General features: G+C 40.3%; 1 protein-coding gene across 2 annotated transcripts in view; it reads left to right on the forward strand.

Annotated features, from left to right (window-relative positions):
* ZNF283 (zinc finger protein 283) overlaps positions 1–19,474 on the forward strand; it is a 31,994-nt gene extending 12,520 nt beyond the window's left edge. For both annotated transcript variants that reach the window (XM_021094487.1, XM_013988663.2), the window contains exons 3-4: positions 989–1,115; positions 12,353–19,474. In XM_021094487.1, coding sequence (XP_020950146.1) covers positions 989–1,115; positions 12,353–14,055 — 1,830 coding nt within the window. In that variant the 3' untranslated portion in view covers positions 14,056–19,474. The remainder of the gene's footprint in view (positions 1–988; positions 1,116–12,352) is intronic.

A 27,946-nucleotide genomic window follows, 5' to 3' on the forward strand; every position in this document is an offset into this window, starting at 1 on the left:
TCTTGGGTCACTGTGGAGGTTCGGGTGCAAACCTCAGCCTGGCACAGTGGGTTAAAGGATTTGGTGTTGCTGAAGCCATAGCTTAGATTCAGTTCCTGACCCGGGAATTTCCATATACCACAAGTGCAGCCATAAAGTTAAAAAAAAAAAAAGAAGAATTTATGAAGCAGGCACATAGCAGGTTTATGTATATATATACACCCATAATTACCCCTATCCCTTTCCCCCGCAACACACATTATTATTTTTTTTTTGCCTATGCCCACAGCATATGAAAGTTCCTGAGTCAGAGATTTAACCTGTGCCACTGCTGTGACCCAAGCCGCCTCAGTGACAACCCTGGATCCTTAACCCACTGCACCTCAAGAGAACTGCCGCCTCCCCCCACAACATAGACTCTTTTTATTTAATAGAAGAGAAACTGGGATTATTTTATACATTATCAGACAGGTCTGGATGGCTGCATTATCTCACAGTATTTCAGCAAGTTTTTTCTGCTGTTAACGAGATTCTTCTAGAACATGTAGACCCTCTGCTTTAGTTATACTAATTTCCTTACTTTTCCCTACTTGTAAGTCTCACAGGCCTCCAGCTGACCTGGTTGTTATATTTTCCTCTTCTTATAGTTTATCCTTCATAATCCTCTTTTTTCCTCTTGGAGATATTTTCTGAATTTCTTTAATTTATTTTCTTTTTTTGTCTTTTCTAGGGCCGCACCTGCGGCATATGCGGGTTCCCAGGCTAGGGGTCCAATCAGAGCTATAGCTGCTGGCCTACACCACAGCCACAGCAACGTGGGATCTGAGCCGTGTTTGGAACCTACACCACATCTCATGCCAACACTGGCTCCTTAACCCACTGAGCAAGGCCAGGGATCGAATCCCCAACCTCATGGTTCCCAGTCGGATTCATTAACCACGGCACCACGACGGGAACTCCAAGTTTCTTTAATTTCATAAGTAATTAATGTGTGGGGTTTTGGTCTTAGGGCTCGGTGACCTTCAAGGATGTGGCCATCAACTTCTCTGCGGAGGAGTGGGAATTCCTGGATTCTGCTCAGAGGGACTTGTACGTGAACGTGATGTTGGAGAACTACAGCAACTTGGTCTCGCTGGGTAAGGTCCTCGGCCTGAAATCATGTAGAACCTCCTCTCTGCAGCCTCAGCTTTCTCCCTGGGAGTTACAGGGCTCTCTGCAGGTGAATGTGTCCTCCCTGTTCTCAAAGGAATGTTTTGATACTTGTTGGCTTAGAAATTAAGCACCTTGCTTTTGTTATTTGTTGGGTTCATTGAGCACCCTGATCTTCCTCCCTCTGGCCTTCTCTTCTTTAATGACCAAGTCGTGGGGATTGCATGATGGGGCGCTTATTTCATAGCCACTGTCAAAGAAACCAGATCTCATACTGTGCTTAGCTTCAGCATTTCTGTTTGTGTCCTGGCTTTGAGTCAAAATGTAGTTCTCGTGTCTGAGGAACCAGAGAAAGGCCAGAGCAGAGTTCATGAAGGAGGGAGAACCAGGAAGTCAAGAGAGCCGGGCAGGGCCCAGGTGACAGGCAGTGTTGTTGTCGGTTTGAGGGAAGAATTTGGATTGTTATCTCAGTGCTTAGACATCACGATTTGGTTTTTGTGGGCTTTTAGCTTTTTTATTATTAAATATCATGCAAATGTCCATCATCAGCTTCTGCCAGGGCTTGTTAGAAATGCAGCTTGTCAGGCCCTACCCCAGACCTGCCTGCCGGACAGAATCTGCATTCACACAAGATCCCCCGGTGATTTTTATGCATATTGGAGAATCACTGCCCTTTGTTATATTCTGACCCACAAATGGGGGCGCACAGTTGGAAACATGGTCCTGATATACTGTTGCTTTCATACCAGAGCCTCCAGTTTATATAGCGGCGGTCGAGTGAACACAATTCATGTCATACTAAAGGAACACATTCCTTTACTTCCAACATAGTTGAAGTTGAAATTACAATCTGTGAGCTTGGCATTATACAAAGTTGCATCCTACACTGAATTAAATCCTAAAAAATATCTCATGAAACTTGTTTTCCTCTTAGCAAAATAACAATAGTGACAGTAATGATACTAATAATTAACATTATGGTGGCGTTCCTGTTGTGGCTCAGTGGTTAATGAATCCGACGAGGAACCATGAGGTTGTGGGTTCAATCCCTGGCCTTGTGCAGTGGGTTGAGGATCTGGTGTTGCCATGAGCTGTGGTGTAGGTCGCAGATGCAGCTTGGATCCTGTGTTGCTGTGGCCGTGATATAGGCCGGCAGCTACAGCTCTAGTAGGACCCCTAGCCAGGGAATCTCCATATGCCACGGGTGCGGCCCTAGAAAAGACAAAAATAAATAAATAAATAAATAAATAACATCATGCTTACCAGAAACAGGCCCTGTTCTAAGCAGAGCAAATACATTAACTTATTTAACTTTCACAACACCCCCTTGAGGTAGGTACTGTTTTGTTTTGTTTTTTTTGACCATGTCCACGCATATGGAAGTTCCGGGGGAAGGGATCAGACCCTTAGTTGCAGCCCTAGCCACAGCAGTGCCAATGCCAGATCCTTAACCTGGTGAGCCACCAGGGAACTCTGGTAGGTACTATTTTTAACCATTTTTATTTATTTATGTGTTTATATATTTATTTGTCTTTTGTCTTTTTAGGGCTGGTGTACCTATGGCATATGGAGGTTCCCAGGCTAGGGGTCTAATCAGAGCTGTAGCCACTGGCCTAAGCCATAGCCACAACTATGCCAGATCCGAGCCACGTCTGCAGCCTACACCACAGCTCACAGCAGTGCTGGTTCCTTAACCCACTGAGCAAGGCCAAGGATTGAACCTGTAACCTCATGATTCCTAGTCGGATTCGTTTCTGCTATGCCATGATGGGAACTCCTTTAACCCTTTTTAAAGGTGAGATTTCTGAGGCACATACAATTCAAGTGACCTCGCAAGGTCACTGAGCTGGTGAGCAGCAGTGGCAGCAACTGAACCTAGGAAGCCTGGCTCCAGAATCTGTATTCTCAACCACTGTGTTCTGTCTTTTCTAAAGAGACAGAACCTCAGCAAGACTAAAACTAGATCATTTTCCTTACATAAGTAAATAAATAGATAAATAGTATCATATAATGAAATATACTCAGGAGAGGGAAACAGAGTATGAAAAAGAGTATGAAAATGATGGGAATTGATGTGGCTACTTCAGACACGATGGTCAGGGAGAGCTTTCCTGAATAGAGATGTGAAGCCTGGGGTCAGGTTATGAGTACCTGGGGGAAGAATATATCAATCACTGTGAACAAGTGCAAAGGAACCTGATTGGAAGGACTCTAAGAAGGCCAGGGTGGAGTTAATAAAGGGGTGTGCACTACAAAATTGGGTCAGGGAGGTAGGCAAGTGCTAAATAGTATGTAATTTTGTTGTTGTTGTCTTAGGAATTTGGGTTATTTAGTTTCTTACTCTGAAACAATTCATATGTCTTTCCTTGTTTCTCATTTATTGTTATTTTTTAAACCTTTTTTAAAAAATTGAAATATAGTTCATTTACAATATAATGTTTCAAGTGTACAGCAAAATGATTCAGACACACACACGTATGTATTTCAGATTATTTTTCATTATAGGTTATTACAAGATTCTGATTATAGTTCCCTGTACTATAGAATGAATCCTTGTTCCTTATCTATTCTGTGTATCAGTAGTGTGTCTTTGTTAATCCTGTACTCCTAATTTATTCCTCCCCCTGCTGTCCTCTTTGGTAACCATTAGTTTATTTTCTATGTCTGTGAGTCTGTTTCTGTTTTGTATATAGGTTCATTTGTCATATTTCTTAGACTCCACATATAAGTGATATCATATACTGTCTTCCCCTCTCTGACTTTCTTCACTTCCTTATTTTTAATTAATTTCTTAATTATTTTTTGTCTTTTTAGGGCCACACCCACGGTTTATGGAAGTTCCCAGGCTAGGGGGTCAAACCAGAGTTACAGCTGCCAGCCTACACCACAGCCACAGCAACTCAGATCTGAGCAGCATCTGTGACCTACACCACAGCTCACGGCAATGCCGGATCCCTGACCCACTGAGCAAGGCCAGGGGTCGAACCCATATCCTCATGGGTACTAGTTTCATTCGTCTCCACTGTGCCACAACGGGAACTCCTGGGGTGCGTGTATCTTTTTGAATTAGAGTTTTTATCTTTTCAGGGTATATGCCCTGGAGTGGGATTGCTGGATCGTGTGGTAGCTCTGTTTTTAGTTTTTTTAAGGAACCTCCACACTATTTTCCCAGAGCAGTCGTACCAGTTTACATTCCTACCAGCATCGTAGGGTGATTCCCTTTTCTCCACACTCTCTCTAGTGTCGATTATTTGTACACTCTTTGACGATAGCCATTCTGACCAGTTAGAGGTGATACCTCATTGTAGTTTTGATTTATATTTCTCTAGTAATTAGTGATAGTGAGCATCTTTGCATGTGCCTCTATGTCTCCTTTGGAGAAATGTCTGTTTATGTCCTCTGCCCATTTTTTGCTTGGATTGTTTGGGGTTTTTTTGATACTGAGTTGTATGAGCTGTTTGTATAGTTTAGATATTAACCCCTTGTTGATCACATCCTTTCCAAATATTTTCTCCCATTTCATAGGCTGTCTTTTATTTTGTCGATGTTTCCTTTGTTATGCAAAAACTTTAAGTTTGATTATGTCCCATTTGCTAATTTTTGCTTTTGATTCTTTTGTCTTGGGAGACTGATCTAAGAAAATATTGCTATGATTTATGTTCAAGAATGTTTTGCCTCTGTTCTCATCTAGGATTTTTATGGTGTCATATCTTCTATTTAGGTCTTTTAACCATTTTGAGTTTATTTTTGTATATGGTGTGAGGGAATGTTCTAATTTCATTGATTTACGTGTAGCTAGCTGTCCAGTTTTTCCAACCCCACTTGTTAAAGAGACAGTCTTTTATTCATTTTATGTCTTGCCTCTTTTGACATCCATTAATTGACCATAGATGTGTGAGTTTATTTCTGGACTCTGTTCTGTTCCTCTGATCTGTATGTCTGTTTTTGGTGTGTGTGTGTGTGTGTGTGTTTTCTGCACCTGTGGCATTTGGAAGTTACCAGACCAGAGATTGAACCTGAACCTCTGTTGTAATTTGCACCACAGCTGGGGCCATGCTGGATCCTTAGCCCACTGAGCCACAAGGGAACTTTGTATATGTCTGTTTTTTAATGCCAATACCATGTTTTTTTGATCACCATAGCTTTGTTGTATTGTCTGAAGTTGGAAAGAGTTATACTTTCAGCATTTTTCCTCTCAGGATTGCTTTGGCAATTCTAGATCTTTTATGGTTTCATATAAATTTTAGGACTATTCTAGCTCTGTGAAAAATGAGACAAACAACAATGAAAACAACCATATAAAATCTATGGGATACAGCAAAAGCAGTTCTAAAAGGGAAGTTCATAGCAATGTAGGCCTTCCTTAATAAGTAAGAAAAATTTCAAATAAACCAGTCTACTATCTAAAAGAATTAGGAAAAGAAGAACAAACAAAATCCAAAGTTAGTAATATAAAGAAAATAATAAAGATCAGAAAGGAAATAAATAAAATGGAGATTAAAAAGACAGTAGGAAAGATCAATAAACTGAGAGTTGGTTTTTGAAAAAGATAAATAAAATTGACAGACTTTTAGCTTGGGCTCACCAAGAAGAAAAGAGAGAGAACCCAGATAAACAAAATAAGAAATGAAAGGGGAAATAACTGGTATCATAAGAGGAATACTATGAACAACATAGTATTCGTTGGAATACCAACAAAAGTCCAGTACTGGATGGCTTCACTGAGCAATTCTACCAAACATACAAAGAACTTGTATCCTGTCAAACTATTCCAAAAGACTGAAGAGGTGGGAACACTCCCAAATTCATTCTCTTAAACCACTGTCACCCTGATACCAACACCAAAGACACTAAAAAAAAGAAAATTACAACCCAATATCTCTGATAAATATAGATGCAAAAATTCTCAACAAAATATTACCACAGAGAATCCAACAATACATAAAAAGGATGATCAAGTTGGATTCATTCCGGGGCCTCAAGAATGGTTTAACACACACAATCAATACGATATTCCACATTAACAAAAGAGAAGATAAAAAACATACAATAATCTTCATAGATGCAGAAAAAGCATTTGATAAAATCCAACATCCATTCATGTTTATCCATTTGATAAAGTTCTTACCAAAGTGGGATTTGCAGGAATATATCTCAACATAATAGACACCATTTACTACAGACCCGCAGTGAACATAGGCTTCAGTGGTGGAAAGCTGAAAGTATTCCTGCTAAATTTAGGAACAAGACAAGGATACCCACTCTTACCACTTCTATTCAGCCACAGTATTGGAAGTTCTAACCGTAGCAATCAGGCAAAAAAAAGAAATAAAAGGTATCCCCTTGGAAGCGAAGAGGTGAAACTCACTATTTGCAAATGACATGATACTCTATATAGAAAACTCTAAAGACTCCACACAAAAACTGTCAGAACTAATAAATGAATTCAGCTACAGGATACCAAATTAAATTTATTGCATTTATTTATACTAACAATGAAATATCAAAAAGAAAGTTAAAAAGAAATCTCATTTCAAGTCTTGTTAAAAAGAGGTCCCAAGGAATAAACTTAACCAAGGAGGTGAAAGACCTAGATACTGAAAACTATAAAACATTTATAAAGGAAATTAAAAATGATTCAAAGAAATAGAAAGATATCCCATGCTCTTGGATCGGAAGAATTAACACTGTTAAAATGACCATGCTTCCCAAAGCAATCTACAGATTTAATGCAGTCTCCATCAAAATACTCATTCCTTGTTACTTTTGAAAATTCTAGGCCTGTTATTTTGTGCAGTATTCCTCAGTTTGGGTTTGTCTGCTCTTTCCTCATGATTAGATTCAATTCATGCATCTTTGGCAGGAGTAGCACAGAACTGACACTGTCTTCTGCTTGCATTCTGTCAGGTGGAGCAAATGATTTGTCATTATGGATGGTACTTACTTTGAACATTTGAGTTTGGTGGTGTCTACCAGCTTCCTATCTTTGGAGTTTATATTTTTTCCTTTAATGAGGCTTTTGTGAGGAGGAACTTTAAGACAGTTAAATATTGTCTTCCTCCTTAAAGTTTCAACTTATTCATATGTTTGATTTCTGGTCAGTGGGTGGTAATATGTTCTTCCCATTATTTATTTCAAAGACTGGATCTGTGGGAACCCTCTCAGTGATGGGTTCTGTGTCCCTTGGCATGCCACCATCACACTTAAAGTACCTCCTTACTGTCTGACACAACACCATGTTCCAGGCTCATTTTGCATTTTCCATGCTCTAGCCCTAAAGTCAGCCATTTGTTCAAGATGATCTGGTTCCATTCAGTTGAGAATGGTATTTAGAAGCCAAATCTGGGCACTAAATTTGCTCATTGCTGCCAGGGGACAGCTGTCCCTAGGCCCTCTCATTGGACAGAGTAGGGAATATATTTATATGTATACATATGTATATGTGCACACACATATACATCGGTAGATTTAAACCCTTAATTCACACAGATAACCCCAATTCTAATTCAGCACTGCAGATTTCACTGGAGATTATTCACTTTGCATATTTCTAACTCCCTTCTCTTAGACTGAAAAACCTGGGTTGCTATAATGGAATATATTTGCTGTTGACCATTGTACAACATGGTTTTGAACTGTGGAGGTCCAGTTTTATGCATATTTTTTTGATAAATATACAGTTGACCCTCTTATTTCCATGGGTTCTGCATCCATGGAAAAGGAGGGCTGGCTATGGGACTTCCCATCCTCAGATATCCGTGGTGGGTTCTGGAACCAGTCCCCTGAGGATGCCAAGGGCTGACTGTACTCACTTGATCAAACCCTCTACGTGTAACGAGTCTTCCATTACCGCCACCACTACCACTGCCTTGATTGTGTGATTGCCTTTCTAGTCCTACTTGGGCTATAACCCCCCCTCATGCCAGGTCATTCACTCACAGACACTTGTCTTTCTCTGCTTGCATTCTGGCTCCTAATATGGGATCACCCTTTTATACTGAAACCCTCCTCGTGCTGATTGACCTTCAGTACCCTGCTCTGGGCTTCATTTTATTAAATCTTGACCCTTGAGGATGCATTTTTAAAAATATTCCATGTGATGAAAGTGGAAGTCTTCATTAAGCTCTTCTGCTGTAACTAAAGTGTGATAGTTGCCTTGGAGAACAAACCCATGCCATTGTTTGAACTGTGAGTTAAACTGCTTTTTCCCCCCTGGAATACCATTTATTTCTTGAAAGAATGTCTGACAGACAAATTATGGTTATTCAGACTTGGGTAGTTGGAAAACCTTTTCTTGCGAATGAACCTGTCACTTTAAGAACACCTGAAAGTATTTATTGCCAATGATAAAATTCAAACTTTCAAGTAAAATTTAGAATTGTATGAAACATATCCATTATTTATTTACTGAACTTCATAGCTTCCTAATAAATAAAAGCTTTTCTGATGAGATAAATGGTATTGTTAACATGTGATTTTTTTGATATTGTGTAATGAAATATGATATTTCAAAGATCTACATAACTCAGTGAACTGTTATTTTCACATGACTCGTGCATGATGTTGTAAAACTATGCATGGATAAAAATCATCCAGGAGTTCCTGTCCTAGTGCAGCGGAAATGAATCCGACTAGGAACCGTGAGGTTGCAGGTTTGATCCCTGGCCTCGCTCAGTGGGTTAAGGATCTGGCGTTGCCATGAGCTGTGGTGTAGGTTGCAGACTTGGCTTGGATCCTGTGTGACTGTGGCTGTGGTGTAGGCCGTCAGCTGTAGCTCCAATTTGACCCCTAGCCTGGGAATCTCCATATGCCAAACAAACAAAACAACAACAACAGAAAACACCACTTCTCTGTAGCCACAGCAGAAAACAGGATGGAGGCTTCTCAAAAAACTAAAATTAGAACTGCCATATGACCCAGAAATTTCACTCCTGGGTATATATCCACAAAACCCCAAACACTAATTTGAAAAGATATATACACCCCAGTGTTCATAGCAGCAGTATTTACAGTTGCCAAGATATGAAAGCAACCCAAGTGTCCATCAACAGATGAATGAGTAAAGAAGATGTTGGAGTTCCCTTGGTGGCGTAGTGGGTAACGAACCCGACTAGGAACCATGAGGTTGCGGGTTCCATCCCTGCCCTTGCTCAGTGGGTTAAGGATCTGGTGTTGCCGTGAGCTGTGGTGTAGGTTGCAGACGTGGCTCGGATCCCGCGTTGCTGTGGCTCTGGCGTAGGCTGGTGGCTGCATCTCCAATTCGACCCCTAGCCTGGGAACCTCCATATGCCGTGGGAGCGGTCATAGAAAAGCCAAAAAGACAAAAAAAAAAAAAAAGAAGATGTGGTATATGTATTCAATAGAATACAGCTCAGCCATAAAAAAAGAATGAAATTTTGCCCATTTGCAGCAACATGGATGAGGGCATTATGCCAATTGAAATAAGTCAGACAAAGACAAATAATGTAAGATATCACCTATATGTGGATTCTGAAAAATACAACAAACTAGTGAATAAAACAAAAAAGAAGCAGATTCAGTTACAGAGAACAAAATAATACCAGCGGAGGGGAGCAATATAGGGGTCAGTAGAAGAAGGGTTATTATGAGATTATATGAAATCATGTGTGTGTTGTACAGCACTATAGAATTTAAAGAATCTTTAATAAAAAAAGAAAACCCACCACTACTCAAGTTTTACTGTAGTATCAAAGAATGACATCCACAGATATCCATCTGAACAGGCTCATAGACTATTCTGCTATTTTGTAATTACATATCTGTGTGTGTTTTCTTCATATGCATCAACGAAAATAGCATTGCCACAGATTGAACACAAAAGCAGATGTGAGAATCCAGTCATCTTCTGTTAAACCAGATAGTAAAGAGTTTTGCAAAAGATTAAAATACTTCACTTATTTTTTCCTTTGGAAAATATAATTATTTTTCACAAAATGTTTTACTTATGTTAACATTTAATGATCTATCTTTTTTTTATTAAAAAATTTTTGTTGGCTGTGCCTGCAGAATATGGAAGTTCTCTGGCCAAGGACTGACCCCTTGCCACAGCGGTAACTTGAGCCACTGCAGTGACGCCGCTAGTTCTTTAACCCACTGTGTCACAGTGGAACTTCCAATTTATCATTATTTTAAAATGAATTAAAAATTTTTAAGTTTCTCAGTTTTAATTTCTAATATGGTAAATATCAAAGGATATAACTCACATAAACAAAAGCAAGGTCTTTTTGGTCCTCAATGCTTTTTTTTTTCCTTTCTTTTTAAGGCTGCACGTGTGGCATATGGAAGGTCCTAGGTCGGGGTCGAATCAGAGCTGCAGCTGCAAGCCTGTGCCACAGCCACAGCAGCGCAGGATCTGAGCCGTGTCTGAGTTCACAGCAACACCAGATGCTTAATACACTGAGGGGGATCGAACCCGCATCCTCACGGTTACTATTTAGGTTCGTAACCTGCTAAGCCACAACAGGAACTCCCTCGGGGCTTTTTTTTTTTTAAACATTGGAAGAGAAGTTCAACCTCTATTCATTTACTAACATTGATAAGCCTCACACGAAACATTCAAGTACCAAGTAACCATATGGAAGCCTTTGCGTGGCAATGTGGATTTACTGAACTATTTATTGATGTTAAGTTGTACAAAACTGCACTCCTTCTAGTTTACATTTGGTCACATGTAAGCAGTTGTAATATTAGGTTCCTTAGTTTAAATACTGTGGCATCCCTTTGGATGTATACACAGTATTTACATCCAAATGTTAATGTGTATAAAGCCATAAAACATTGTTACATAAAACAGCTATAGTTAGTGCAGTTTAGGCCGTGACCAATTATCCGTTATTAAAATTACTTCCCATAGACACAGCCACAATACTCATCCACCATTTAATAGCACAGCCAAATAAACACACATACACACACACTTTTTGGCCACATGCATGGCATGTGGAAGTTCCTGGGCCAGCAGTAACCAGAGCCACAGCAATGATGCCAGATCCATAACCTACTGAGCCACTAGGGAACTCTATAACTCACCCAAAACATTATACAGTCACCAATAGGCAAAAATACTATGTTTACAATAAAAAAATATACAAATTTACCTATGTATGAGCAAGCAAGGAATTCACCAATAATATTTAAGCATATAAGAGATACTGAATCCAAAAAGTTTGATAACTACTGCTCCAGGGTGTGGTTCTTAATTTCATTATGTAGCCTTTGTGAGCCCTCAGATGAATGCTCTGAGGTCTTTCCAGTCAGGCTGGGCTGGCACTCTGGGGTACAACTCTAGAATCTCTGATCATAGTCAGTATCCCAGTCACCCTGTGGAGAGTCACCTTAGATGCTTGGAAATAGTTGGTTGCAGATCCAGGGGAGAATCCCTACATAGAATTCCTGGGCTCCTTTGCAGGGCTTCTTCCTCTAATAAACCTTGAACCACATATTTCAGTCGTCTTGGCACCTCTGATCTCAGATCCTAATATCCTTTGCCCAATGACTTGATTGGTGGAAGAGCACATTTTGGTTTAAGGGACCATTTACACAGAAAGATGAGGGACTTGTTAAAGTGACCTTTGTGAAATCCTCCAGAAAACTGTCGAAGCAGAACATTAAGATCACAAGAGCTTGCCAAGGGGGAGGGGGAGGGGCTGGGAGGGACTGGGAGCTTGGGGTAAATAGATGCAGCGTGTGTTGCCTTTGGGATGGATTAGCAATGGGATCCTGCTGTGTAGCACTGGGAACTCTGTCTAGTCACTTATGATGGAACATGTAATGTCAGAAAAAGGAATGTACACATGTAAGTGTAACTGGGTCACCATGCTGTACAGTAGGAAAAAAATATGTGAGTAAATAAAAGATTAAAAAAAAAAATCACAAGAGCTGAGGGAGTTCCCTTGTGGTGCAGTGGGTTAAGGATCCAGTGTTCTCACTACAGTGGCCCAGGTTGCTGCTATGGTGGGAGTTCAGTCCCTGGTCTGGGAACTTATGCATGCTGTGGGCATGGCCAAAAAACCCCACAAAAGCTGAAAAATCAAAGCTGAGTCCATTGTGGGACAGAGGAGAGACTTGATGCTTAGAAATTCAGTAAGTCTCCTGATTCAGTTCACTTGTGGATATTGTTTTCAATTTGTCTCTTATTTCTACTACAAAGGGCTTTTTTTAGAGTAAAGGAAATAAAATGTGTGGTTTTCTTATTTTCTTCCAGATTGGGAGTCAACATATGAGACCCAAAATACATCTTCAAAAAAGAACATTTTTGAAATAAATTTTTCCCAGTGGGAGATAGTGGAAAGCAGTGAAACCCTTGACCTTGAGGCATCTGTTTTCAAAAATAATTGGAAGTGTGAGAGTGGATTCGAGGAGCTCCAGGGACATCAAGAGGGATACTTAAGTCAAATGATAATCAGCTATGAAAAAGTACCTGCTTACAGAAAACATGAATCTCTTACTGCACATCCAAGTATTCATAAGCAAGAGAAACCCTACATTTGTCAGGAATGTGAGAAGGCTGGTAGTCGTGACTCAAAACTTATTCAACATGAGAGAATTCATTTGGCTGAAAAACATTTCGAGTGTGAAGAATGTGGGAAAGACTTTTTAAGTGCCTATCAACTCACCATGCATCAGAAGTTTCATACTGGTGAGAAACCCTATGAATGCAAGGAGTGTGGGAAGACCTTTAGTTGGGGATCAAGCCTTGTTAAACATGAGAGAATCCATACTGGTGAGAAACCTTATGAATGTAAGGACTGTGGGAAAGCCTTTAGTCGCGGCTATCATCTTACTCAGCATCAGAAAATTCATATAGGCATAAAGTCTTATGAATGTAAAGAATGTGGGAAGGCCTTTTTTTGGGGCTCAAGCCTGGCTAAACATGAGATAATCCATACAGGTGAGAAACCTTATAAATGTAAAGAATGTGGCAAGGCCTTTAGTCGTGGCTATCAACTTACTCAGCATCAGAAAATCCATACTGGTAAGAAACCTTATGAATGTAAAATATGCGGAAAGGCTTTTTGTTGGGGCTATCAGCTGACTCGACATCAGATATTCCACACTGGCAAGAAACCCTATGAGTGTAAGGAATGTGGGAAGACCTTTAATTGTGGCTCAAGTCTGGTTCAGCATGAGAGAATCCATACTGGTGAGAAGCCCTATGAGTGTAAAGAATGTGGCAAGGCCTTTAGTCGTGGCTATCACCTCACTCAGCATCAGAAAATCCACACCGGTGAGAAACCTTTTGAATGTAAGGAATGTGGAAAGGCCTTCAGTTGGGGTTCAAGCCTGGTTAAACACGAGAGAGTCCATACTGGTGAGAAGTCCTACGAATGTACAGAATGTGGAAAAACCTTTGGTAGCGGCTATCAGCTGACTCGACATCAGATATTCCACACTGGCAAGAAACCCTATGAGTGTAAGGAATGTGGGAAGACCTTTAATTGTGGCTCAAGTCTGGTTCAACATGAGAGAATCCATACTGGTGAGAGGCCCTACGGATGTAAAGACTGTGGCAAGGCCTTTAGTCGTGGCTATCACCTCACTCAGCATCAGAAAATCCACACCGGTGAGAAACCTTTTATATGTAAGGAATGTGGAAAGGCCTTCAGTTGGGGTTCAAGCCTTGCTAAACACAAGAGAGTCCATATCAGAGAGAAGTCCTATGACTGTAAAGCCTATGGGAAGGCCCTTGGTAGTGGCTATCAGTTCAGTGTGCATCAGAGAATTCATACCGGTGGGCAGCCTTATCCACGTGAGGACTTTGGGAAGACCTTTACTTACGACTCAAGCCTTGTTCAACATGAGGGAATTCACAGTAATGATAAACCGTACAAATACACAGAATGTGGGGAAGCCTTTATATGGACAGTCTACTCAGATGAGACAGTCGATGCTGCTGAAACTTTATGATTGAAGAACTATGAAAGAACTTGTGTGTGCGTACAGCTTACTCAGTTTGAGGAGAAGTCTTATTCTTGAGAAACCTTGTGAATATAGGGAATGTTCGAAAGCCTTACTTACCTGTGTGTGGACAATTTACGATATCAGAAAATTCATACTAGCGAGAAATATTTTGAATATAAGGAATGTGAAAAGGTCTTTAGACTTCTGTATGATCTTATTGAACATCTGTACTTACGTGAAGCCATTTAAATGTGAGGAATGTGTGAAGATCTTTAATTCATAGTACAAAAGTCTCATAAACGTTGGAGGACTTATGCTCGTTAGAAAGTCTTGAAAAGATGTGGGCAGAGGAGTTCCCGTCATGGCTCAACAGTTAGCGAACCCGACTAGCAGCCATGAGGACATGGGTTCAACCCCTGGCCTCGATCAGTGGGTTAAGGATCCGGTGTTGCCATGAGCTGTGGTGTAGGTTGCAGACCTGGCTTGGATCCCATGTTGCTGTGGCTGTGATATAGGCTGGCCGTTATATCTCCGTAGCCTGGGAACTTCCATATGCCATGGGTGTGGCCCTAAAAAGAAAAAAAAAAAAAAAAAAAAAAAAAAGAGAGAGAGGTGAGCAGAACCTAAACTTAATTTGATTCTTGCCCTGAATCTCACTTGTCATCTCTCTAATTAGAGTAGCAGAATATTCATACTGTTCATACTGTGGGAAGATTTGGCTGATGTGGGGGAACACAATATTCTTATGCTCATAAAAGCATAATTTATACCATATATGTTCATTTAGTGAATGTGTCGAAGCTTTCCAACACTATTCAGCCTTTGTTAAGCTCTCCATTATTAAAGTCCATTAGACTGGAGTTCCCATTGTGGTGCAGTGGAAACGAATCCAACTAGGAACCGTGAGGTTTGCTGCTCAGTGGATCAAGGATCCGGTGTTGCCATGAGCTATGGTGTAGGTTGCAGACCGGGCTTGGATCCTGCGTTGCCGTGGCTGTGGCGTAGAGCTGGCGGCCACAGCTCCGATTCGGCCCCTGGCCTGGGAACCTCAATATGCCTCAGGTGTGGTCCTAAAAAGACAAAAAAAAAGAAAAAAACATCCGTTAGACAACTAGTAGGATTGGTGGACCTTGCTGTACTACTTTTGGGAATGTACTCTCACGTATATGTGTAGGTTATGCATCAGAGAGAGAAAAGAAACAATTACAGATTTCTTCAGAAAATGACGACAATGAAACCATTGTGTATTGAACTTTGTAGGATGTTCCTGAAGCTCTGCTTAGTGGAAGAGTAATACCTTTTAACACATCTTGGAAGAAACCAAGATGCATGTGGCCCAGATGGAGGGACAGAACTATGCCTTGTTTTTCCCAGTATCTCCATAGTCCCCGCACACTGATTTAAGAAGCTAGAAAAACAGCAAACCCTAAGCCAATATACAGAAGCGATGAATACAACTAAAATTTGAGCTTAATGATTAGGAGTTGAAGCAGTAATCTTCAGTCAGTATTTTGCTATGAAAAGTCCCCTAACTTCAATTAGTCTTTGATAAACCCGAACAAGGAAAAACCAAGATAAATTTGGCAACGTTAGAGTTCCCATTGTGGCCTAGCAGGTGAAGAACCCAACACACTGTCCGTGAGGACGCAGGTTTAATCTCTGGCCTCACTCAGTGGATCAAAAATCCAGCATTGCTGCGTCTTGCAGCATAGGTCAAAGATGCAGCTTGGATCCCGCATTGCTGTGGCTGTGGCATAGATTGGCAACTGTAGCTCTGATTCCCCTCCAGCTCAGCAACTTCCATGTGCCACAGGTGTGACTGTTGGGGGAAAAAAAAAAAGCAACACTATGTAGTCATTAATAAGAAAGAAAATTAATTCTAGATATGGAGATTTTTAAAAATTTAAGGTAATACAATGTATTTAAACCTATTTGGGCCAATAAACAAAGGCTGAAAAAAATTGGTCCAGGATCTCCTTTTTAGAAACAACGTTTGTAAATTGTCAGCTCCTTGGGTAAAAGTTTTAAGGTGAAAATAAGTAAAAACTTTATTAGTTCATCTTATGTGGATAACATAAATCTAGTAACAAAAACTAAATGTAGGAAACTTCTAAAAGGCAAAAGCTAAATTAGTTGAACTTAGGTAAATTCAGAAACTCTGATTAAAATATCAGCATGCAGAATCCAAATGTAAGTTGTAAGAATTGTGCAACATGAAGTAATTTGTATGGAATGCCCAGAACCAAAATGTTCTGGTTTACTTATAAATATAGGCTGACAAAAAATTGAATCACTGCAACTATAATTCATTGTCATAGTTTATCTTAGATTTATACGACTTAGAGTAGGAAATATCACATGATTTAATCAATTCTAAGAAGACTTTGGCATTTGGAAATCAGAATGCATCTCAAAATTGGTAGCTTCTTACCATCACTTTCCACTAGGTGACTGTCATGATGTAGTGCTAGCATCAGAGGTATCAGTTACAGAGTTCCCATTGTGGCTCAGTGGTAACGAACCCGGCTACTATCTATGAGGATGTGGGTTCGATCCCTGTCCTTACTCAGTGGGTTAAGGATCTGGTGTTGCTGTGGGCTGTGGTGTAGGTCGCAGGCGGTTCAAATCCCAAGTTGCTCTGGCTGTGGCACAGGCCAGCAGCTGCAGCTCCTATGTGACCCCTAGTCTGGGAACTTCCAAATGCCATGGGTGTGGCCCTAAAAAGCAAAAAAAAAAAAAAAAAAAAAAAGTATTAGTTATGCAATGGGAATGTGTTTATACACTCATAGTTAGAATTCAACCCTTTAAAAACTACTTCCAAAAATGTCAGTTCCATCAAAACTGCATGTCTGTGATATGGTGGTTATTGTTTCAATCTGCACCTCCCTTCTATGTCCATTTTGTGCAGTTAAGTCATCCATGACGTGACTGTTCAGTCATTTGCTGTCTAGCATTATTGATAGCATTATTGATAGATTGATAGCATTATTCCGCAGAATTGCAATTTCTTTTTTTTCTTTTCAGGGCCACACCTGTGGCACAAGGAAGTTCCCAGGCTAGGGGTTGAATCTGAGCTGCAGCTGCCAGCCTACACCACAGCCACAACAATGCAGGATCTGAGCCTCATCTGCGACCTGTACCACAGCTCATGGCACTGCCAGATCCTTAACCCACTGAATGAGGCTAGGGGTTAAACCCGCATCCTTATGGATTCTAGTTGGGTTCATAACCCACTGAGCCACAACGGGAACTCCCAGAATTGCTCTTTTAATAATAAAATGTAACACAAAGTAGAATACTTTGATCATTTTAATAGAATAAGCCATCAACTGGCTAGTATCTCACTCCTGGGTACCATATTTGCAGGCTAACTAGGAGATGGGGAGGTGGTGCCTTATCCCAGCATTTCTAAAATTATCTCAGAAATCACCAGTACTTAATAACACTTCAAAAACAAGGGGAATTCTCTGGTTAAAGAAGCTCATGAAGCAACATCTTCACAATCCCCACTTAAGGAATGTGCAAAAGCACCTCATCAAGACTGAAGTGTATTCTAGTGAAGAAAAATTTTTCAACTTTGTTTAAATTGGTATATCTCAAACTTTACCTTGGAAATAACAATTCTTATTACTCATTATCATCCTAAGGAAGTGAAACTGCATTGGGAAATGCTGCAAAATCTAAAAGAGACTTTACAGTAAAGTTGGAAATTTCAGTCACCAGGTCTGGTTGTTAGCTAAACAGGGTGGCAGTTAGCTCCTGCTTTCAGTTAACCTTCTAACATTTTCTATTATTTGTGAGTAAAAAATCTTTGTTGTATATAAGTAGGCATGGCTCCTGAGTTTTGTCAAATGCCATTTCATCATCTCTCCTGCAGTTTTAGAGTAGTTTGTTAATGTGATAATTTATACCTACAGACTCTCTGTCCTCTTTCCATTCCTAGATATACCAAGGTTAATCACTGGTGTGTGTGTGTGTGTGTGTGTGTGTGCGCGCGCTACGCTGCTTGATTTCATTTGCTACTATTTTATTTAGAATTTTTACATCTCATGAGTGGGACCATATAGTAATTTTCTAAATGTATTTTTGTTTGTTTTTGTATTGCAATTACCTGTTCTCTAAAATTGCATGACTGTATTGGTTTTTTTGTTTGGTTGGTTGTTTTGAATTGGAGATCCTTAATTAGTTTTCTAGTTCCATCTGTGGATTAAGGATTAAGGCAGTAGGGTAAGGATTCAGGTATTGTCTGCAGCGGCTCAGATCACCGCTGAAGTGCTGGTTTGATCCCCTCTCTGGTTCAGTGGGTAAAGGATCCCGCATTATAGAGATTCTTTTCACTTCTCTGCTATATTGAACTTCTAGTTTTCTACTCATTCTCCAGTTGCTTTCTTAGAAGGGGTGATTTTTTAAATAACTCATGTGGTAAAAAGGTTATTCTGGGAGTTCCCATCGTGGTTCAGTGATAACAAGTCTCCATGAGGATGTGGATTCGATCCCTGGCCTTTCTCAGTGGGTTAAGGATCCAGCGTTGCTGTGGCTGTGGTGTAGGCCGGCATCTACAGTTCCGATTTGACTCCTAGCCTGGGAACTTCCATATGCTGAGGGTGCGGCCCTAAAAAGACAAAAAAACAAACCAAAAAAAAACAGTTATTCTGTCCTTCTGTTTCCACTGTCCTTATTTTGGCCAGGAGGTTCTTGGGCATGTTCTTTTTAAGGTGCATGGCAGAAGCACCAATGGCTGTGCCGAAGCATCTTTAATGTCTCTACCCTCACCCGCATCAGCCCACATTCTGTTGATTAGACAAGTCAGATGGACAAGCCCAACATTAATAGAGCAGGGGCAAGCCATGCCAAGGGCAGAGTAAAGAATTGTGGAAAAACACTGTAAGCTCCCAGACTCATAACAACATAGCTTGGATCCTTTCGCCGCAGCACAACCCACTGCAGGGGTAGCTGAGCAATAGTTAGTAATTTCAACAATAATAATTTATCTCCATGATGTTAGTTAGTTGAGAAACATAAATCTTTCCTATAACCATACTCAGAGTTGCTATACAGATTTATAAAGTCATATATATTTCTTACTTTAAAAACTAGCGAGGACTTCCCTGGTAGCCTGGCAGGTTAAGGATCCAGCGTTGTCACTACTATGGCGTGAGTGGCTGGGGTCACTGTTGTGACGTGGGTTTGATCCCTGGCCTGTGAACTTCTGCATGCCATTGGCATGGCCAGAAAAAGTATAAATGTCTGTTTATGAATAATTGTGGAGAGAATTACAGGGAAGATGGACAGAACTCTGTACATTAAGGTGCTTTTTAATATCCAAAGTTGAAGACCTTTCTTCATACGAACTTCCTGAAAATGTGACCCCCCCACCACCACGTGAGCACGTTGTGACAAAGAAATAAAAAGTGTGGACAGACAAGTGGGTGTCCTTACTTCATGGGGCTGTCTCACAATAGGGAACTCCTTCGACCGTTATCTGGACCGCACTGCTGGACAGGGAGGTGCTCTGACAAAAGGCTGTGCAGAATCCCACCGACAGCCTTTTAAAAGATGGAGGTGGTAGATCCTCAAGAGGTGGTGATTGCTGTTTGATCCACAAGCTGGACCCAGGTAACTGGAGACTCCTGCCCTTCCTTGTCCTCAGGATGTATCTTCTGCCCACTGTTCCTGCACTAGGAGCCAATTCAAGGATGTAGCCTTGAGGGAGTAATGTGTTGTTGAAATTATCCAGATGGTATACATGACTGAACCAAGTTAAAGCTTCCACACCAACTTAAGATTCTGGCAGGCAGGATTCGAGATTGGCTTGCTTGCAACCACCCAAGACAATGCTCCTATGTAAGTTCCCTTGCTTATGAAAACTGCCACCTACCAATCTGCAGTGGTCTGCCTCTTCCGTTGGTCTCTCCATGCTGTCCATGTACCGAGGCCAGTTTAGAATGTCATCTGGGAATTCCCGAGGTGTGGACCAACACCACGAAGGGAAAGTGCTGGGAGACTTTGAGAGAAACTGGAAGAGGGTCAGAAGTGTGGGAGCATCACTGCCAGGTGTGCACCTCATTGCGCCTTCGCTGGAAGCTTAGTTCTGATTTAAAAATCATTTGCCTGGGTCCCATCCCCTAAGAGTTCCCTCAGATAACTTCCAGGGTCACTTACAGTGGATGGCATAACTGCTGAGCCCTGCCTGTCTGAGATTTTCTTTTGCTCTTGTATTAGTCTGGGTTCTCTAGAGACACAGAACCGATAGTTGATATAGATAGATAGATAGATAGATAGATAGATAGATAGATAGATACAGATATATATAGATATAAGGAATTGCTCACACAGTTGTGGAGGCTGAGAAGTCCCAAGTTCCACGGCGGACACATGGAGACCTGGGATGGTATAGTCCCAATACCAGTCTGGTTGGAAGGATCACAAACTGGGAGAGCAGATGTATGTTCTAGTCAGAGTCTGTGTGCGAAGGCAGGGGGAGGCTGATGTTGCAGCTCAAAAACAGAATCCTCTCCAGCCTTTTTTGTTCTGTTCAGACCTTCAACTGATTCGGTGAGACCCACATCAGGGAGGACAGTCTGCTTCACTCAGTGCAGTGATTCAAATATTAATCTCACCCAAAACACCTTCACAGACACACCAGAAATGGTGTTTAACCAAATGTCTGGTCACACATGTCCCAGTTAAGTTGACAAAAAAATCAGCCACTGGGAGTTCCCATTGCGGCTCAACAGTATCAAACCCAACTAGTAACCATGAGGACGCCGTTTCAGTCCCTGCCCTCACTCAGAGAGTTAAGGATCCGGCCTTGCCTTTAGTTGTGGTGTAGGTTGCAGATGTGGTTCGAATCTAATATTGCTGTGGCTGTGGCACAGACCAAGAGCTGCAGCTCCAATTCAACCCCTCGCCTGGGAACTTTGCTATGCTGTGGGCACAGCCCTAAAAAAAAAAAAAAAAAAAAAAAAGAAAAAGAAAAATCAACCATCGCAGCTCTCATACAGTAGTATCTTGGCTAGGCCTGTAGATTCTGTTGGTGTCCCACCCAGCCGTCACTGCCCATTTTATCCCAGTGACAATGTGCCTATCCCAAGGAGGGTGACTGAGTAAATTATGTTTATGCTTTCCATGTGTCAGTGCTAAAAGACTCATGTAATTAACTAATTTAAATCTAGAAACAAAACCCTGTGTGTATGGTAGTAAGTAACACTGCCATTATCCCAATAAAGAAACAACTTGCCCAAGGTCCACAACTTCTAAGTGGAATGACATGGATTTGATCTGAGATGGTTGTGTTTCAGTGCCTCCAAGGCTTAATTCCTCTGTATTGTACAGATATTAAAGAAGAAATTATCTATTTGAGTGAAAGGTCATGAATTTCAAAAGTTTTGTAAACTAGTCAGAGTTAGTGTCTAATATCAAATGTAATTTTTTTTTTTTTGTCTTTTTGCTATTTCTTTGGGCCGCTCCCGTGGCATATGGAGGTTCCCATGCAAGGGGTTGAATTGGAGCTGTAGCCGCCAGCCTACGCCGGAGCCACAGCAACGTGGGATCTGAGCCGAGTCTGCAACCTACACCACAGCTCACGGCAACGCCAGATTCTTAACCCACTGAGCAAGGGCAGGGACCGAACCTGACCTCATGGTTCCTAGTCAGATTCGTTAACCACTGCGCCACGACGGGAACTCCCTCAAATGTACTTTTAAAAACACTGTGTTGGGGAGTTCCCGTCGTGGCGCAGTGGTTAACGAATACAACTAGGAACCATGAGGTTGCGGGTTCGATCCCTGCCCTTGCTCAGTGGGTTAAGATCTGGTGTTGCCGTGAGCTGTGGTGTGGGTCACAGACGCAGCTTGGATCCTGCGTTGCTGTGGCTGTGGTGTAGGCTGGCGGCTACAGCTCCGATTCAACCCCTAGCCTGGGAACTTCCATGTGCCGTGGATGGGGCCCTAAAAAAAGAGACTAAAATAAAATAAATAAAATGAATAAAAATACTGTGTTTATGTTAGACAGTTGTATTTTAGGGCATATCTATAGTTCTTACAAAGTTGGAGAGACATTGCATTTTTGTATATAACCTTTTTTTTTTCTTAAAATCTTGTGAATATCAGGAGAAAGATGGTCTCTTTAATAAGCGGTGCTGTGAAAACTGGACAGCTACCTGTAAAATAATGAAATTAGGAATTCTCTGATATCATATATACAAAAATGAACTCAAAGTGGATTAAAAACCTAAATGTAAGTGTTCCTTTGTGGTGCAGCAGGTTAAGGATCTGCCATTGTCACTGCAGTGGCTTAGGTCCCTGCTGTGGCTCAGGTTCAATCCCTGGCCTGGGAACTTCCACGTGCTGCAGGTGTAGCCAAAAATAAAATAAAATAAAATATTATTTTCCATTACGGTTTGTCACAAGCGTTTGCTGCTGTGGCACAGGTTTTATCTCTTGCCTAGAAACTTTCATTCATCATAGGCACAACCAAAAAAAAAAAAAAGTACCTAAATGTAAGATTGGATACTATAAAACTCCTGGAGGAAAACATAGGCAGAACACTCTGACATAAATTGCAGCAATATTTTTTTTTGATCTGTCTCCTAAAACAAAGGAAACAAACAAAAATAAATAAGTGGGACCTAAACTTAAAAGCTTTTGCACAGCAAAGAAAATCATCAATAAAACAAAAAGACGACCTACTGAATGGGAGAATATATTTGCAAATAATATGACTGATAAGGGGTTATATATGCATAAGAACTGAATAGACATTTTTCCAAAGAGGAAATGCAGGTGGGCAACAGGCACACAAGAACATGCTCAATATCGCTAATCATCAAGGAAATACAAATCAATAACTGCAATGATCTGTTGTTACCTCACAGGGGTCAGAATGACTATTATCAAAAAAACCCCGAAGTAATAAATGATGGTGAAGATGTAGAGAAAAGGAAACCCTCCTACAAGTTAGTGGGAATGTAAATTGGTGCAGCCACTGTAGAAACAGTATGGAGTTTTCTCAAAAAACTAAAAGTAGAGCTACCATATGACCCAGCAATCCACTGTCCACTCCTGGGTATATACCTGAAAAAAAAAAACAAACCAAAAAACCCAAACCACTAATTTGAAAAGAAACACTTGCAGAAACATCAAACAAATGGAGTTCCCTTCGTGGCTCAGTGGAAATGAGTATGACTAGTATCCATGAGGATGTAGGTTCAATCCTTGGCCTCACTCAGTGGGTTAAGGATCCGGCATTGCCATAAGCTGTGGTATAGGTTGGAGATGCGGCTCGGATCCTGCATTGCTGTGGCTATGGCGTAGGTTGGTGGCTACAGCTCCGATTAGGTCCCTAGCCTGGGAACTTCCATATGCCGCAGGTGCAACCCTAAAAATAAGACAAAAAAGAGAAATATACATGTGCTACAATGTTCATAGCATTATTTACAATTGCCAAGTTATGGATGCAAACTAAGTGTCTATCAACAGATGAATGGTTATAGAAGGTGTGATATACATACACAATGGAATACTACTCAGCCATAAAAAAACATTTGCAGCAACATGGAGGGCATTATGCTAAGTGAAACAAGTCAGAGAAATAAAATATTGTATGATGTCACTTACCTGTGGAATCTGAAAAACTGCAACAAACTAGTGAGCCAAACAAAAAAGAAGCAAACTCACAGATACAGGGAACAAACTAGAGGGTTACCAGTAGGGAGAGGAGAGGGGCAATATAGGAGTAGGGGGGAAAAGGTTATTGTGGGATTACATATGTGTGAAACTTTTGAAAATTGTAAAGCACTATAGAATTTAAAGAACCATTCAATAAAAAAATCAATTAAGGGCTTCCTGGCATGGTGCAGTGGAAACGAATCTGACTAGGAGCCATGAGGTTGTCGGTTTGATCCCTGGCCTTGCTCATTGGGTTAAGGATCCAGCGTTGCCGTGAGCTGTGGTGTAGATTACAGATGCGTCTTGGATCTGGCATTGCTGTGGCTGTGGCGTAGGCCAGCAGCTGTAGCTCTGATTAGACCCCTAGCCTGGGAACCTCCATATGCTGCAGGTGTGGCCCTAAAAAGACCAAAAACAAACAAACCAACCAACAAACAAAGCAATTTATAAAAAGAAAAAAGAGGAGTTTTCGCTGTGGCACAGTGGGTTAAGGATATGATGTTGCTGCAGCTGTGGCATAGGTTGCAGCTGCAGCTTGGATTTGATCCCTGGCCCAGGAACTTCCATATGCTGTGGGTGTGGCCAAAAAATGAAAAAAGAAAATAGTCTTAGGAATATTAGTCATTATATCCCTACATAATTATTAATGCCTACCAAGTTTTCCATTTTTTGGAATACAGTATTTTATCTGCCAATGCATAATTGTTGTTGCTTATGATTTCCAAACTTTGTAAATATAAATAATCCTATAGAAATGTACTTTTTTTGATACTACCAGAAATTTGGCAAAGTTGTAGGATACAAAATTAATACACAGAAATCAATTGCATTTCTATATATTGACAATGAAAGATCAGAACCAGAAATCAGAGAAACCATCTCATTTACCATCGCATCAAAAATAATAAAATACCTAGGAATAAACCTACCTAAAGAGGCAAAAGGCCTATACTTTGAAAACTATAAGATGATGATGAAAGAAATCAAAGATGAGACAAACAGATGGAAAGATACATCGTGGTTCTGGATTGGAAGACTCAGTGTCAAAATGACATTGGGTAGTAGCATTACCCAGTGTCTTGGGTAGTATTACCCATTCTTCACAGAACTAGAACAAAATATTATAAAATTTGTATGGAAATACAAAAGAACCTGAAGAGTCAAAGCAATATTGAAAAAGAAAAACGGAAATGGAAGAATCAGGCTCCCTGACTTCAGACGATATTACAAGGCTATATTTTACCAAAACAATATGGTACTGGCACAAAAACAGAAACATAGATCAGTGGAACAGGATAGAAAGCCCAGAAATAAGCTCTATGGCTAACTCATCTGTGACAAAAGAGGTGAGAACATAAAGTAGAAGACAGTCTCTTCAACAAGTGGTGCTGGGAAAACTGGAAAGCTAAATGTAAAAGAGTGAAATTAGAACACTCTAACACCATACACAGAAATAAATGCAAAATGGATTAAAGACCTAAATATAAAGCCAGATACTCTAAAACTCCTAGAGGAAAACATAAGCAGAATGCTCTTAATTTCTTCTGTAAAGCAAACTGATTCAGGTATTCTTTTTATATATTTGCTTCCAAAATTGTTTATCATAGGACATTGAATATAGCTGTCGATGCTATACAGTAGGATCTTGTTGTTCATCCCCTCCATGTATAATAGCTTACATCTGCTAACCCCAACCTCTCATTCCATCCCCTCCCCAAATCCCTCCCTGCTGGCAACCATAAGCTTGTTCCCTAGGTGAAGTTGTTTCTGTTTAATAGATAGGTTCATTGTGTCATATTTAAGGTTCCACATATAAGTGATATCCTGGGGTATTTGTCTTTCTCTTTCTGACTTACTTCACTTACTGTGATGATCTCTAGTTGCATCCATGTTGCTGTGAATAGCATTATTTTGTTCTTTTTTATGGCTGAGTAGTATTCCATTATATATATATATATATATATATATATAACACATCTTCTTTTTCCATTCATCTGTCCATGGACATTTAGTTTGTTTCCATGTCTTGGCTATTGTGACTAGTGCTGCTATGAACATAGGGGTGCAAGTATCTTTTTGAATTATAGTTTTTTTTTTTTTTGGTCTTTTTTTGCTATTTCTTTGGGCCGCTCTCGTGGCATATGGAGGTTCCCAGGCTATGGGTCGAATAGGAGCTGTAGCCACTGGCCTATGCCAGAGCCACAGCAACGCGGGATCCGAGCCGCGCCTGCAACCTACACCACAGCTCACGGCAACGCCAGATCGTTAACCCACTGAGCAAGGGCAGGGACCGAACCCGCAACCTCATGGTTCCTAGTCGGATTCATTAAACACTGCACCACGACGGGAACTCCTGAATTATAGTTTTGTCTAGATATGTGACCAGTATTGGGATTGCTGGATTATATGGTAACTCTATTCTTAGTTTTCTGAGGAACTGCCATGCTGTTTTCCATAGTGGCTGTACTAACTTACATTCCAACCAACAGTGTAAGAGGGTTCTCTTTTCTCCACATCCTCTCCAGCATTTGTTATTTATAGACTTTTTAAGGATGGTTATTCTGACTGGGGTGAGGTGGTACCTCATTGTAGTTTTGATTTGCATTTCTCTAATAAATTAGTGATGTTGAGCAGTTATTTTTTGGATAAATGCCTAGATCTTTCCATTTTTCAATTGTATAGTTTTTATTTTTTTTTATATTGAGTTGTATGAGCTGTTGGTATATTGGAAATTAAACCCTTGTCAGTTGCATCATTTACAAATATTTTCTCCCATTCTCTGGTTGACTTTTGTCTTGTTTATGGTTTCCTTTCCTGTACAAAAGCTTGTAAATTTGATTAGGTCCTGTTTATTTTTGTCTTTATTTCTATTGCCTTGGTAGACTGACCTAAGGAAACATTTTAATCAGACCTAAGGGTACAATTTACGTCATTGAATGTTTTGTCTGTGCTCTCTTCTAGGAATTTTATGGTGTTATGTTTTAAGTCTTTAAGCTATTTTAAGTTTATTCCTGTGCAAAGTAAGAGGGTGTGTTCTAATTTTGTTTATTTACATGTGGCTATCCACTTTTCCAATATCACTTGTTGAAGAAACTGTCTTTTGTCCATTGTATATTCTTGTCTCCTTTGTTGAAGATTAATTGACCGTAGGTGTGTGGGTTTATTTTTGGGCTCTCTATTCTGTTCCATTGATCCATATGTCTGTTATTGTGTCAATACCATGCTGTTTTGATTACTGTAGCTTTGTAATGTTGTCTGAAATCTGGGACAGTTATGTCTTCTGCTTTGTTCTTTTTCTTCCATATTTTTTGGCAATTATTGGTCTTTTATGGTCCCATATAAAGTTTAAGATTATTTGTTCTCATTCTGTGAAAAATGTAATGGGTAATTTGATAGGGATCACATTAAATCTGTAGATTGTTTTGGGTAGTACAGCCATTTTAATAGTATTAATTCTTCCAATCCAAGCATTTGCTCATTTCTAAATTGGGTTGTTTATTTTTTGTTGTTGAGTTGTAGGAATTCTTTATATATTTTGCATATTAATCTGTCAGATAAATAATTTGAAAATTTTCTCTTTTTCTGAGGGTTGCCATTTTACTGTATTTATAGTTACCTTTGATGCACAAAGGTATTTAAATTTGATGAAGTACATTTGATCTGTTTTTTTTGTTTGTTTGTTTCCTGTTCCTTTAACCCACTGAGCAAGGCCAGGGATCCTCTCCAACTCTTGGATTGGAAGAAAAAATATTTTCAAAATGACTGTACTACCTAAAATAATACACAGATTGAGGGCAATCTTTATCAAATTACCAATGGCATTTTTAACAGAACTAGAACAAAAAGTTTTAAAATTTGTATGGAAACACAGAAGACCTAGAATAGCCAAAATAAACTTGAAAAAGAAAATCAGAGGAGTTCCCGTAGTGGCACAGCGGTTAACAGATCCAACTAGGAACCATGAGGTTGCGGGTTTGATCCCTGGCCTTGCTCAGTGGGTTAAAGATCCGGCGTTGCTGTGAGCTGTGGTGTAGGTTGCAGATGTGGCTCAGATCCCAAGTTGCTGTGGCTCTGGTGTAGGCTGGTGGCTACAGCTCCGATTAGACCCCTCGCCTGGAAACCTCCATATGCCGTGGGAAGTGGCCCTAGAAAAGGCAAAAAAAGACAAAAAAGAAAAAAGAAGAAAAAATCAGAAATAGAGGAATCAGTAACACAATTTTGATGATACG

The sequence above is a fragment of the Sus scrofa genome, chromosome 6, assembly GCF_000003025.6.
Source record: "Sus scrofa isolate TJ Tabasco breed Duroc chromosome 6, Sscrofa11.1, whole genome shotgun sequence".
In the NCBI taxonomy this organism is placed as follows: domain Eukaryota; kingdom Metazoa; phylum Chordata; class Mammalia; order Artiodactyla; family Suidae; genus Sus; species Sus scrofa.